This window comes from Tachypleus tridentatus, chromosome 13 (assembly GCF_004210375.1).
Source record: "Tachypleus tridentatus isolate NWPU-2018 chromosome 13, ASM421037v1, whole genome shotgun sequence".
Taxonomy (NCBI): domain Eukaryota; kingdom Metazoa; phylum Arthropoda; class Merostomata; order Xiphosura; family Limulidae; genus Tachypleus; species Tachypleus tridentatus.
The window spans coordinates 243,402,268-243,417,629 of NC_134837.1; the positions used below are offsets into that span (position 1 = coordinate 243,402,268).

A 15,362-nucleotide genomic window follows, 5' to 3' on the forward strand; every position below is an offset into this window, starting at 1 on the left:
CTAGCTATCCCTAATTTAGAAGTGTTATTTCAGAGAGAAGACAGCTAGTTAACCCTACTTACACCCACCTCTCGGGCTATTTACTCTTTTCCAGTTCAGAAGCTAGTAGATTGTGAGTCAAGCTCCTTAAAAATCTGATTTTTCTGTTATAACAATGAATATGCCAATAGTGAAAAATTAAGTTTTTTTATGTGACTATCAGAAAGAATTAAAATTGTTGTTTTTTATTTATATTTAGCAAGAATTAACACACATTTTGTTACCTTTCCACAGACTCGTATACTGACAGTACTGAAGGCCATTTCCCAAATTATAGTGATGATGAAGAAGATGATACTGAAAACTTAGAAAGAAAATTCAGTTTGTCAGAAGGTATGAATACTTGATGAGAAGTGCAGTTATAATAAAAGTTTTTATATTTCCTTTTGTTTGAAAAAATAAGTTGGTTATTAGGCTACAATGGGATATGTATTAAGAAATTTCTTCTTTAATAAAATTTCAGTCTTAAAATCTTTCAAAAATTATTCATCAAAAGTAAATTTCAAAGAGGTATAAATGTAAAATATATTAAATTAGAGACAATTTTAAATCTGTTTTTAGCACAAAACTACACAATAAACTTCTTTAACTCTGACCATCATGGAGAATTCTTTAAAAATTCTACAGAATTTTATAAATATACATAATGTGAATGATATTTAAAGTATGATGTAAAAAATTTAAATTTTGGAAGTATTTGTTAATTTAAGTAAGTGATTTCTGTATTTCCATTGCTTAATGAAATTTGTGCAAATTTCAAAATTAAGCCATAAATTATTACTGTGGGTATTTAAATAATTTGATTTTATATATGTAACTTTGTAAGCTGTTATTTATTTTCTAGTGGATTTACTGGATTAGGTATTTCAGTTTATCTTTAAACTGTATGCTTTTAACATATTCATAGGGAGAACTAGGTAATTAATTCTTGTTGAAATAAGATAAATAAAACTGCGAGATAAAATGAAACATTATATTGACAGTGTGGATGAAACCAGTAAATAATTGGCAAATCTGGAAGTGACTGATCCATTAACCAAATGGTAGTGAATGTCAAATCATTGTAGACGAAAATGAAATAAGTATGCTAATTAACTGAAAACTTAAAAGTAACACACAACCAAATATACTTAGCTCTAACAGTAAAACTAAACTTAAATACAAATGACTTCTTGCAGTCAACAAACAGATTTTTGAATAAAAAATTTATTTAAAGAATTGGGCCACAACCACTCTCACAATGCACATATCTCTATTGTATATTCATGTTTTCACCTCATATGATGTCAAATTGGCTCAAGCTATGGATGCTACAACCTAGAAATAAATTTTTCACATGCATTTGCTTTCAAATGTTAAAAAACTCTAAGACTTAGAGTTTTGTAAACAATAGCTGATAGTTAAATATTTGATTGATGAAAATAATATTTTTGTTTTCTTAACCAAATATTACTTAGTTGAAGAAATTCACACTTAAGATATTTACCTAATATGTTGGTACATTCTGTTATACTTAAATAGTTATTTAATTAATGAGAAAAGTAGGGAAAAAAAATAAAGAAAACCTGCTTTATAACAAGAATATTTATATAACTTCTTACTGTCTATATGTTTGTGTGTGTATATATGAAATATTAGTTCCCAAACTTGTTGAGTTTCTAAGGTATTGATGAAAATATTCTATTTCTATAGTTATGTTGGTACCACCAAGCAAGCCAAATTTAACCCCTTTGTCAGATGACTCTGTAATGGTGCGATGGAATGTACCAAAGAATGATGGACTTCCTATCCTTTTCTTTAAAGTTCAATACAAGGAATCTGGAGGCCATTGGATGACAGTTGATGAGGACATAGCACCTCACATTCATTCGTATGCAATAACAGAACTTCAGCCTGGTAAGTTTTGATAGATAAATAGACTAGTATTTATTGCTTCAGATAGACTATATTAATTAACTTAATCAAGTCACTGTCATTGTTTTACTGTTCTCTTTGTTTTTTTAATATTGGTTAGGGACCTAACTTGAAACCATGAACTTTGACTGATTTCTGTTAAAGTTACATCAGTTTATATTTTATTGACCTAAAATACTTTTCCATCAGTGGTGTCTATTGTCTAACTGATTAATAAACACACAAAAGTTTGTAAACAAGAAAAATCGTCTTTTTACAAACAGCAGCATTTATTTAATTATTATGTAACTGTAAATGAACACAAACACATAATTTTGTATATTAATTCTCAATCTAAAAAAAATTGTTGTTAACATAGTGAAAAAAACATTTGTAGCTTTCCTTTCTAAGAAGAATGCTGACTCAAATAATTTCCTAGGTCAGATAGCCTATTTGTGTGTAATACATATAACTGATCTTAAAAGAAATAAGTCTCAAGAGATAAAATTAGATATAATTTTTGTCTTAACATGTACAAAATCATATCTAAGTTCCTAAGTTTAATACAATTTTTTGTTTCATTTGTAAATTAGTATTCTGTAATGGCAATAAAATATAATATTTAATTTATTAATTGCACAACCAGGTGCCTCATACAGGTTCAGGATAGCAGCAGTTTATTCCAATAATGATAATAAACATGGACCAAGTTCTTCGTATACATTGTTGAAAGACCCTCCAATGAAAAAACCTGTTATTGGTCCCATTATAGTTCATGCTGAGGCTGAAAGTGCATCAGCCATCACAATACAGTGGCAGGTTAGTCTTTCTCAATTTTTTCCTACTAAATAGTGAAATGATACAAAATGAATACTCTTAAATATATGTTATATAAATATAAAATGCTCCTTCTGCTTGTATGAAGACATGTATTTGATATTGTAATAGTTATACATTCACTGCAGGTGCTGCTGAAGATTGTTAGAGATGAAAATAATGTGATCAAAAACTTATTCCTTCTCATGCATGTTAACTGTATATCTCTAACAATAATACCTATTAGGTTGGTAAAGCTATGATGTTGATAATAGTAGCCAGTTTATGATTTAAAAAAAAAATTATATTTTTTAAGTGTGTTTTAAATAGGCACTTACTCCCACATCATATTATGTGCTATATCTTAATTGAATCTTGCATCCTTAGAAGTTTTTACCATTACATTACATAACCTGTAATTAATTCAGATCAAATCAGGCTAACCTCTAAACCTACAGATTCACTTAGGAATGAAGTATGCACCTGGTTATTAGTTGAATCACTCCACTTAAGAGGTATATGAAGCTAAAAAGGAGTGAAAACAATTCACTGAAATTCAAAATTAACCAATAAAAAGTTACCAACTCAGTTACCTGTGCACAATTCTACAATGGTATGTAATTAACATCTTTATAGGTGCAGATTCCATAATTAAGGAACCTCATGTGATAGTTTTATGGTATTCCACTTTGGTCCTTTACTCAGCTAAATGACTAAAACAAACACAGTCTGAAGAGTTCTTGTCTAATACATTATAATAATAGGAATGCATTCTAGGCTCACACCCCTAGCCATGCAAAGCTATTCAGAAGAGAGCCTCAGATCAAGATGAAAGATTAGAAGCTCTTGTGTTATACAAAGCTCCAAACAGAACAGGTTATGACATATTAGTTATTTGATACTTCTTGTTACTGATAATTAAAACTACATGAAAGTGAGGCCACAACAAAGCTACCCATGACAGATCTTCAGATTGACATGAGAAAAGCTGTAACAAAAAAACCAGCTTGGAGCACCAACAAGAAATTACTCATACACTATTTTGCATCAGTTATAATAAATCAGAGGTGATTTATCCTGGTTCAGTATTTTTCAGAAATAGCCCTCAGAATGATTCAGTCACAGCTAAAATGAAACCAGCATGTTAACTTCATTCATTTGTCAAAGGTGTGGTTAATATTTGGCTGTCTTCCACAAATTAATTATTGTTCAGATAGGTGCAAAATGTGTTAATGAGTACAATTAGATAAGGTAGAAAATTCAACTGAAAGTTATTTATGCTAACAGAAATGATGAAAAGTAGCTGCTGCTGTTGTTGTTTTTAAGGGCCCACAGCTTACTAAAGTTCAGAAGCCTGAGCTCACCTGTCAAGTCCAGTTATATAATTTAAAGTGATATGCAGCTGCCAATACAAAAACAAAACTGAAATGCAATTTGAATTATCTCATTGCAGGATTTTGCTAGTAACTTTGCACACAGAAACGCACGCACACACTTGGGACAAGAAGACCCAGGATTTGATTTTGTTAAACTGGTTGTTTTGTTATTTTTTTGTAATGTAGTAATAGTAATGTTACCTTTTTGCCAAGAGTGCACCTATAAATAACACATGTCTGTATATGCCAGTCAAAATATATTATCTGCAAGAAAAGTATAAATCATAGGACCATGTGAAAAGTCAAAAAAAGTATTTAAAAAACTGGTATATGTATGCATGTATCTATCAATTCCTATGAAGTGTTATGGGTACAGTTTTAAGTCACTGAAGTGGTTTTCATTAAATTCCTAAGTAAGAGTTATCATTTTGCTCATAGTTAGAAGACATTTGGTTTTATTGTCTCATTAGTAAGTGAAGTAATATGTATTACTTTTGTTTAACTTTTCACATAAGTTTACATATATATATTTTGAAAGATGATTATATTGTTCTACTTTCAAGTTGAAAGTTTGTCATTCTACATGAAGTGTGATCATATATAACAAATTCAGTTGTTTCACAGAGTGCTTTGTATTGTCTTTTTCCTCACTAAACATCAAAATGAACAATTGCTCAAACTTCATCTAGTAAATCTGCAGACTTATTGTGATGTGTTCATTTCTCAATGAATTTTCTTCGTATTTTTCATTCTCCTTGAACTGTTATCCTGTTAAAATTATTTGTTCTTCTGTGTTGTTATTTTCAGTACAGGGATATCGATGCTGTTCCCATTGAGGGCTACTTCATTCATTACCGTACAACACACAGTGCTGGAGACTACAACAAAGTAACAGCTTTAGGCTCAAACACTCGCTCACACACCATCACCCACCTTTTACCAGACACCTCCTATGATATCAAAATGCAGTGCTTCAATGCTGCTGGAACTTCAGACTTCTCCAACATTCTTAATGCCAAAACCTCACGTCAGTTTCATTATGTATAATAGTTTTTGTTTTTGTCAGTGATGGCTGGTCATTTGTTGAATTATAGGGAATATTTTGCCATTAGTAAAACTTTATTTATACTGATAAGAGTTCATATCTCTGAAATCAATGTACAAATCATGGTGAATGTTTTGTTCTGAAAAAAAAAAAGCTTTATTTTTGAAAAGTTTTTTTGCTTTTCATTCTTTAGAATATTTTTTCATCAAATGACCAGTTAATTTTTTTTTTAATTATAAACAGAAAATATGGACTGGTGATAAATGCATGGTTAATAAGAAACAGACTTTGATTTTTTCCCTTTAAAGATTGGTGAATTTGGCCATTTTCACTTTAGATCAGAAAGTATGAGTTGCAAAAATTTCAAAACTAAAGATTTGAATATATGAATTTAAATTTGCAAAGATTTTTTCAAAGTTAAGTTGAAAATTAAAGATTAGTATTTCATTACTAAACAAAAACAAAGTAGTGATTTCATGAAATAGTCCTCTGGTGAGGCTGCTGGAAGTCTACAGATTTTCAACACTAAGTTTGATTATGCATAGTGGACACAGCATGTAGTCCAAAGTGCCTTTGCTTTAAAACAAACAAAACAACAAATAATAATATAAAAGAAACAGTCAGGTATTTGACTAAATAACTATCATGAACCAAGATTCAGGAAAGGTATTTTAATCTAGAAATATATTCATAACATTTAGGAAATATGATTGTCTGATTTAATTAATTATTTTCTTATTGTAGGATCTTGTTGATAATAATAATATCTGAAAGTCATTAAAGTACAAATTAGATTATTTTGTTTCAAAGTAAAAAAATTAACATTATTTTAATTTTTATGATACATGATAAAAATATGAAAATGGTTAAACTTGGAAAAAACTTTTTTTGTATTAAAAATTCAATGTCATTAACTGTACACCTATCACAGGAAGTATTACTGTCTGTGTTTAGAGATTTGCTGTACACTTGTATATATCCTAATAAAAGTACATGTATAAAGAAAATAACTGTGAGGGGAGAAATTTTCTTCATTTTGTGAGAACAATATGACATTTTATAAGGTTTATAACTCTTTTCTGTCTTTAAAGCAATTGTCAAAACTTGAGTAATGCTGACAATTAGGCTTAACTAGAATTAGTTTTTCTATTGACATATGTGATTAATATTCATAATCACAGCTGTAATGTGATTTTTATTTCAAAATTTAGCCTCAGCTATATTAGATGTAACTACCAATGGTTACCTAGCAGGCCAAAGTGGCAACAGAGGGAACTACAATGACAATGGCAATATTGAAGGAAGCCTGCAAGGAAATCAGTTGCTTTATCTGATCCTGGGAATAGTCTTAGGAGTTATGTTATTGGTGTTGTTTGTATTTCTAATTTTGTGCATCATCAAGCAGAGGCAACAGAGGAGTCTTGCAAGAGGTGTGTATGTTTTCACTCATATTGTGTACTTTGTTTTTAATTTAATTGTTTGTATTGTTATTTTGCCAGATGCATTGATGAAATCACGTGAAGAGCATGTTACATAATAATTAGAATTTTCTTGAAATGTTAGGAAACAATTTAAAGTTATAAAACATGAGTTATGAAAACTTAGAGAAAATAGTTGATTGAGTAATTAATTAGCAAAGTCATTTATTTTACATTTAATGAATATGTTACAGTGGTGAATTAATGAGTTAGTTCATTTATTTAGTACTGTAAATTTTGAGTTTGTGTTTTCAATAAAGTATGAGAGATACAAGATGCATGTTCAAGAAAATTTACAAGTAAGTAGAATCTTTATTGAGGTTTTATGTATTCTGTAGTTAAATAAATAAAATGCTTTTATTGTCATTTAAAAAGCAGACTGTAATTCACATTATTCTTTTCACCAAATAATCAAAATGAACCTGCCCACAGTAAAAGACATTACAACATTCAGTTTAGGTCAGTTTGCTTTCTACATTATTATAGTTTTACTCAATTTTTACAACGTTATAAATATCCTGCAGCATTATAACATATCAGTTCAGAGTGATGAGCTTTTATAAAATTACAATTTTACTACTGCAAGCCTTAAAAATATTGTAACAACTTCTCACATCTCAATAAAAAAACTACTGTATGTTTATTTTTACAAAATTACCTTTACAAACTAGGACTACATCTACTAAAAAAGGAAAAGTTTTATATATTGCATTTTAATAAACCATAAATGTTTTATAAAATAAAAAAATTGTATCACTTAATATTATATTTTACTTAGTGCCAAGGAAATGAAATATAAAATGTCTAATAAAAACTGTGCTTTTTACTTCCTATTAGGGGACCATATAGAAGGCCAGGGGAAGCCCACTTCAAATGGTCATGTGATTACTGGAAATGGCCACATCCCAGGTCATGAAAGAATTAATGTCAGTGTTAATCCTCTTTCAGAAATCAATACTGATGAATCTGGAAAATCCTTGGAAGTAAGTGTTACCGTTAAGAAAATATCAACAAATCATCAGCTGAATGTATCATTTGAATTTGGAGGGTGCTTAATTTTATTTAGTCTTGACAAAAGAAAAATATTGTTCATTCAGAAGATCTTCTCAGTCTTTTACTTTTGATAATGGTGATGAAAATCTTTAGATAGCAAACGTTTTATAATTTATTTTTAAATAGATTGAAAAAGCAGTTCTACATTAATATTTTTTCATGTTTGAACTTATTTTAAATGTTTATCCAAATATTCCACACACTCTTTTTCCCACTATAATAATCAATATTGGATGGTTTTCTTCCCATTGATTCCCTACTTCAAGATTAGTATATAGTGAAAGGTTAATCGTATAACTCGAAACATCTTAATATGTTTAGCCTCTGTGTTCCTTTTTTACTTATTTTAACCATTTTCATCTCTAGATTTTATCAAGAATCTCCTTAAAAGATTTACCATTTAGATTTGTTGCTGTTTAACTTAATGGATTGTCCTTAGATGTTGTTGAGATTCACCTTTGATAATAATGACTTCAGGCTTCTGTTTTTTTTGTTGATGTTCACATCATACTTTGCATGCTACAGAGCAGAACCAGTTAATAATATTTTGCACACATAAACAATAAAGATTACATGAATGGATCCTGAACAGATATTAAGCCATATCAATTGTTTTTTGTATATTATGTTACAACCTCACTCAAAAACTGTTTACTGGTTAATTCCTCATCAATATATTCATGTTGGTCAATGAAAAAAAAAAACAGTCTTTATTGTCCCACAAATAGAGCATGCAAAAACATGTCTTTTCATCAATAATAATTTAGTTCTATAACAATATAAGTTTTATATATTATGAGTTAAGTATGAAGTTACAATGATAAATTTTCTATATTTTATTTGTAAAATAATACTGTTATAAGTAAAAGCATTTATAAATGATAGATAAGTAATATCTATCATAGTGTATTGTAGTGTTTTTCTTATAATGTTTCATTAAATTTCCAGCTTAATGAAATTCCAAGCAACAACAATGAATTCATGCTCAGAAACACTTTAAACAATAGCACTGACAGTAGAGATGAAGTTGAGACACTACTTGGTAGGTAAAAAGAAACATTTCTTTTTTTTTATACAAATAAAACTTGACATTTCAAACTTTGTACATATAAAATGTAAGAGGTTACACATATAAAACAGTTTGGTTAATAAAAATATTTGAAATTCAACAGTAAGCACATTAAATTTGGAGAATAAAATATGTGTTTTATGTGTGAAGTATTAAAAAGCATGTGATTTTACACATTGTCACATGATTTTAATTTTGTGTTATATTAATTTTGAATATATTGAGGGTAAACTAGTATTCTAAGCAAACAGAGGGTATGGCTTTATTGCTATTCAATGCCAAATTTTGTTTTACTACCAAATCATAATATAGTTAAAACATTACTACAAGAAAATTATCCAAACAGGAATCAGCCTGACATACATTGGTAGGATGTTGTTAATGAAATTTGCTGTTCTTTCATTTCACTGACTACTCATTACTTTTGATAAGAAATATGTCATACAAAAGTCAGAAATACAAAAACAAAATCACTATTTGCAATGTAGGAAATGTTTAAGGAGAATGTATTGCTGTATCATAGATGTTATATGATTGTTTATGACTAGCATACTTTTTCATCAACTGTAGTCACTCACGTAATGTAAAATTGAAGTCTTTTATCTTTAGCAAATAAGTAATATCTCTACTAATTCTTTCAGCTTCTCTCTAGTACAATGTATTGCACTTATTTAATATTTGATGTTAAAGCATACTTAATTTCACACTAACTGGATTAAAGCTCTCTATAAATAAATGTGTGTGTGTGTGTATATAGATATTTTGTTTATTTATAACTGTACCAGTGGAAGCATGAATGCTTTTCACCCAAAAAGTGTAAAACAACACACTAAAGGTATACATGTGAATTTAACATCTTATTTCAGATTGTTCCATTCCAAATTTTTATTACAAATATTAGATTAATCATATTTTCATCATATATCAACTATAGTTTGATGTTATTGAATTCTCTTTTTCCCTTATATATTACAGCTTTTTCCTTATTTCATACCTCTCTTTCATGAAATACTGATATTTTAAGTCTTCCTGGTTTCTGTTCTTTGTCAAGGTTGAGTTCATTAACTTTGTAATATTTTGCTTAGAATTTTGCTATTATTACATTAATTTATTTTTTGAATAATTGTTTTCTAGGAAAACCAAGTGACAAAGAAACAAGTTTCATTTCAAGTGATCAAAGCTAAGACTGATATGTGGCTAGAATTATTGTTTTCTGTTTTGTTTTCTTTGTGTTATTATAATAACAAATACCACAACTGTCTGGTGCCAATTCAAACTGAATTCAAATTACATAGGCATTGTGAAAAACCGATGGTGTTCGTTCATATATATAAAACTATATTTGTACAAGAAGAGATTATAGCAGCTATGGGCAAGGTAGAAGGCAAACAAAAGCACAGAATTTGAATGCAGTATTTGATGTATTTTCCCATAAAGACGGAGAAACAACAAAATTGCTTTTGAGATAGCAGCTTGTAATGGTTGTTTAATTTGTTCACAAAACTGAGATCAAACACAGAAGGCCCAAAGTGAAAGTTACCTCAACCAGTAATATGATTGTGAGCTAATAGTTTTGCAAACTGAAGAAATAATTTTTTTTTGAGATACAACACTTGGAGGAAGCAAGTAAACAAAAATGTACATACTGTAAATATAAAAAAAACTATAACTTTATTTTTTTTCAAATCCTGGATTTTTTTAAATGCATGTATTATAAAATAATTCAGTAGAATAATCAATTCAGGTGAACTTTGTGTGTTACGCTGGTATTTAACTCACTTTTTAAGTGTTTTACTTTTATTGAAGAATTTTTTGTAAACTCAGATATCCGTTGTATTCTTTCTCTCTCATATATATATATATATATATATATTCTTTAAACAAAATATAGCATGTTTTAAACAACTGTATTTATGTGAATGATATAAAATGTAAAACAATAGCAAAATTATCATGCTGTGTATAACATTGGTTGAAAATACTGAATGATACTTGGTTTTATACAAGTGTATAAAATATATTTCTCTGACAGGTCTACACTGATATTATTATCATCCACACTATAATCCCTAATTAGTGCCATTTTTTGTTATATGTTTTTGTATCCATATAGATATCCAAACTCCTGATGTATTTGTTCTATTACTTAATTCAGACTCTTCCAATATATTCTCTGTAACTGATTTACAAATTCTTTACCACATTTTTACTTTTCAAATACCATCTTGGTGGTTGCTATTATGTCCTAGGGGAAAAAAAAAGGAACAAAAAATTCTGAATACAAAAAGTTACTGAATTCATGAAAGAATAATACAAATTTATATAATTTTTTACAGCTTTAGGTTTCTTCCTTTTAACCTCTTTGCCTTAAATCTCCAGTTTAGCTGTGATTTTTTTTTCATATCATAGAAACCTATATTACAAATGAAATATTTTGATCCTATATAATGCTCAGGCAGTTGTTCTGCTATTCTTGTAAACTTTCATACCTTCTCTAGTGGTTTGAAATAGTAGGATCTATGTCTATAATAAGAAATATAAAAAGAAGAAAAATTATATATAAATAATAAATCTTGTCTTTTTTTCTTCTCAGCAGCAGAAGTTTGTTTTCTTCTACATCATTATTTCTATATTTTGTTGAGAGACCTTCAAAGCTTCAAAACTTGTTTGTTATCGTAAACCAAAAGTAACTTCCTGTAAAATAAAACTGGTTAAAGTTGGTAATAACTTTGTTGTCAAAAAAGTAAAAGTCAATGGTTTGACCACACTTGGCTATCTTCAGGCTTAACATTTGAAAGTCCTTTTCAATAATTTGTTTTACCAACTTATGCTGTTTTGTGTTACATTTTAATTTATTTTTATGATGGCATCCTCTGTCATTATGTTCAGTTGAATAACATTGGCTGTTTCTGAACAAACAACTTCTCTCAGGTGTTACAGTATTAGTATTGTCAGAGAATCCTCTTTCAATGTGCACATTGCTATCAGGGCTACAGATCACTCCCTTCATTAGCTTGATTAAGCAAAGGAATATGCAATAACCAGTAACAATATTTTTTGCCTCATTACATAGTTTCCTGTAGTCATCCTTTTATCTATGTGTTTTGTTGCACAAGTTGGCAAGTGTTCTTATGTTCTTCACATATGATTTGCAGGTAATAGGCTAACCTAACCCAATAATATCTCAGGTGTTCAAAGCTCTTTAGTTCTTCACTTTGATCCTACTCCTATCCTCTCTCTTTGAAGACATTCCTGAAAAGAAAACAAATAAAAGAGAAAAATCTTGGTTCTTAGTTACTCAATAACTAGAATAAAAGTGTTAATGGCATTAAATATGCAGTAGTATAAAAATTACTAGTATAAAAACCCATCAGAAACAATGGGAAACCATTGTTGAATGGTAAACGAAAATTATAAATTTAACTAAAACAAATTTCTGTACCTCTAAAATGCACCTACCCTTCACTTGTTTTATTTGGCACAAAGTAATTATTTAATTATCACATATTTAATAAAAACTATGTATAAAAATTAAATGTTATTGTGAACAACAATATGTGTGCACTCTGAAGGAGATTTAAATAGCACCCTTGAGCCTTTTCATTGTATTGTAGGTCAGGAAGTAAAAACATAGTGCAAACATTTTCACACAAATTTTCAACTCTTTTGACTGTACAAAGGTTAAAGCATTTTTGGTCATAATAAATGTTTATTTTTATTTATGTTTTAAGGCCAAGTAGGCAATAGTGTATTAAAAAACCAAATTAACATTTATTCACCACTTAAAACGTTTTAAGCACTGACACAAATTTTAAGTTTTTTCAGTTGTACAAAGGATAAAATTTATTTGGTAGTAATAAATGTTTATTTTTCTTTATATTTTAAGGCCAAATAGGTAATGTATATGTTAAAGTACTAAAAAAATATTTATTAGCTAACTACTATTAAAACATGTTGAGCATTGACTCTATAACATTAGTAACAGTAGACATATTTGTAGTCTAATTTAAGTATTAAGCCTAATATATAAATATAGCATAAGGCTTTTAACTCAAACACTACTTGGCAAATTGTATTTTGCTTTTGGTTACAAATTAACGTTGTAAAACTTATGAATTAACCTATTTTGCTGTTATATGACTGAAGTTATCAAAATATAAAGAATAGAAACAAACTTTTTTAAAAATTCAGTATGAATATTGAGCATTCAACATAAACACTACAGTTAGCCTAAGAACAACAAGGTAATAGTTTGTTGTTGAGTGATGTATATTGTTGAGCATTACCCAGAAAGGAAGGTGGAAGCATTATCAACAGAGTGATAAAGGGAGTAAGTCTGTTATACTTAATTATACAAAGGTGCAGTTTCTAGTGTCTACTCTATTACAGACAGTTCATTTTTATGCTTATACAAAAAATTGTTTACTTCCCTCATAACATTAGGACCACTGTTGTAATTGTTGAAAAATCAAATGATCCTACTGACTGACAAAACTCACTATAAACTTACCATTTGTTTTCATAGCTGCAGTTTTAGCAGTGGTATAGGAAGTGGGAGGGGCAGCTCCCCCCTCACTCTTCTATCTGTGTTACTAAAATTTATCAAAATTTAGAAAATTATTATCTTGAAAATTAGGAGTATGTGTGAAAATTAATTCAGAACCCACAAGCTTTTAGTGCCCCAAGATGAGCCATGGAACCTAGCTCATGTCCATGGTGGACATTCCCTTCCTTTAATAAACCTTGTCCCCTACTTTTAATTTTACCTCTTACACTTCTGTTTAGTTTTATAAAATGTAAGATATACGTATTAAACATACATAGTTAAATAGGTAGATCTTGCATGACCAAAAAACAAGTATTTTACAAAAATCTCTAAATTTGGAAACATTACTTCGAATTGTTTACCTTCTTACATCACACTAGAAGAATTGAATGGAATGCTGTTCTTAATCAAGTAAGCTTTCCACTCTATTTGCTGCTCATATTGGATTATAATTACTGTTTTAATTTGGATGTATTATATTTTTAGTTCAGAATCTCTTTTTTAAAGCACACAAGAATAAAACTAATCATATTTGAAATTATAATGCACAGATTAGGTGATCAACAGGCTCTTAAATTGCCATTTATCTATTGCATGAACATACAATGGGTTAAATTTGGCATCCCAATTATGTAAATATATTGTGATAATTGGCTTAAAATGATCAAAAATAATAATTTATTAATATCTTACAAATGATAAAAGAAAAACATTTACAAGGCTGAACTACAATTTGATAAAAAAATACATAGAAATTGATGATGCTAAAGGTGTTTCACTGCCAGTTTACAATATGTTTGAAGTACTAACTTACAGGCAGCTACATAAACTTCAATAGATAAGATAAAATATAGGTCTTCCAAAGCACAAAATGTCCTTACACCAGATGTACAGGAAGAGTACTGTTTAAGGACTTTTGACTTTAAGAGGTCATTCAGAGTGCACAGGTGTATGGCTCTAAGTAATCTCATAGGGCCCTTAGACATGTATGTAAGCCTGAAGAAGTTTCTAGCATTTGAAACAAAAGATGCAAAGTACCCAAAATTATGAAAATAAATATTCCTTGAAGATTGAAACTAAGGTATTAAAATACAAGACTGGCAAACCAGGAAAATGTAACTATTTCTCTCCAAATAAAGAGGATCTTTTTTTATATTTTTAGCAAAAAAACGTTAAGAAGGGATACCCCTGACAACATTTTCTGTTACTTAAACTAATTCTTCTACATAAGGTTGTATTACCTAGTACTAAAAATTCATCATAACATTATAAGAGAAACAAAATAAAATCCAAAATTTTGGTGATTTTTTGTTGTTTTTGTCATGTATGAATATTAAATATGAAGATCAGTTTTTTCTGAACATAAATACTTGTTATTAGATTATACATGAAAGAAAATCTAAATTATAATTTACATTATCAAACAGTGTTTAATATGCTGTTTTAATTCTTAAGAAGAAAAAAATGTATGTTTTGATGATGAAAAGTAACCTTCATTATACAATTTATATTATGAAATCTGAGTAAAAAACGTTGCTTGAAATATGTTATTCAGTTCTAAGTATTTATCAATTTTAGCTTTATATACAAAAGGTATCAATGATTCATAATTTCATATTTCAATCTATATCAGAGGTTAAAGGCAAATTATCAGTGCAATTTGCAAATTATTTTTTCATGTGTACATAGTTGAGTTGTGTGAGTCAGTGTTTACTATGTGCACCATGATTGAAATGACTAAAATCTGTGTTCTTTACAACATAATCTTTAATTATATTATATAATAGGTTACCATATCAACAGTTATCTTTTTTGCCTTAAATTATCGCAAGAAATCAGTCACAATTTACAAAGATTTTTGAAAGAGTGTAGATTATTCTTTATATATATATATACCCACACACACTTGCACCAATATACGTGTATATATGCATACATGGTAACTATTACTACTTTCAACATAAAAAGGAAGTTTTTACCACCATACTATTTTTATGTACAGTCAATACTGTAATTCATCCTGCAACAGTTAAAATTAAACAGCAAG

General features: G+C 28.7%; 2 protein-coding genes across 8 annotated transcripts in view; one reads left to right on the forward strand and one right to left on the reverse strand.

The window, feature by feature from the left end:
- LOC143238907 (interference hedgehog-like) overlaps positions 1-14,619 on the forward strand; it is a 115,667-nt gene extending 101,048 nt beyond the window's left edge. For all 7 annotated transcript variants that reach the window (XM_076479553.1, XM_076479551.1, XM_076479555.1 and 4 more), the window contains 8 exons: positions 274-372; positions 1,732-1,935; positions 2,579-2,751; positions 4,932-5,151; positions 6,381-6,599; positions 7,485-7,630; positions 8,649-8,742; positions 9,904-14,619. In XM_076479553.1, coding sequence (XP_076335668.1) covers positions 274-372; positions 1,732-1,935; positions 2,579-2,751; positions 4,932-5,151; positions 6,381-6,599; positions 7,485-7,630; positions 8,649-8,742; positions 9,904-9,953 — 1,205 coding nt within the window. In that variant the 3' untranslated portion in view covers positions 9,954-14,619. The remainder of the gene's footprint in view (positions 1-273; positions 373-1,731; positions 1,936-2,578; positions 2,752-4,931; positions 5,152-6,380; positions 6,600-7,484; positions 7,631-8,648; positions 8,743-9,903) is intronic.
- The window catches only part of LOC143238909 (uncharacterized), a 32,095-nt gene continuing 28,617 nt past the window's right edge, over positions 11,885-15,362 (reverse strand). Inside the window, exon 5 of the mRNA XM_076479557.1 lies at positions 11,885-12,021. Within this exon, the coding sequence (XP_076335672.1) occupies positions 11,980-12,021 (42 nt within the window). The 3' untranslated portion in view covers positions 11,885-11,979. The remainder of the gene's footprint in view (positions 12,022-15,362) is intronic.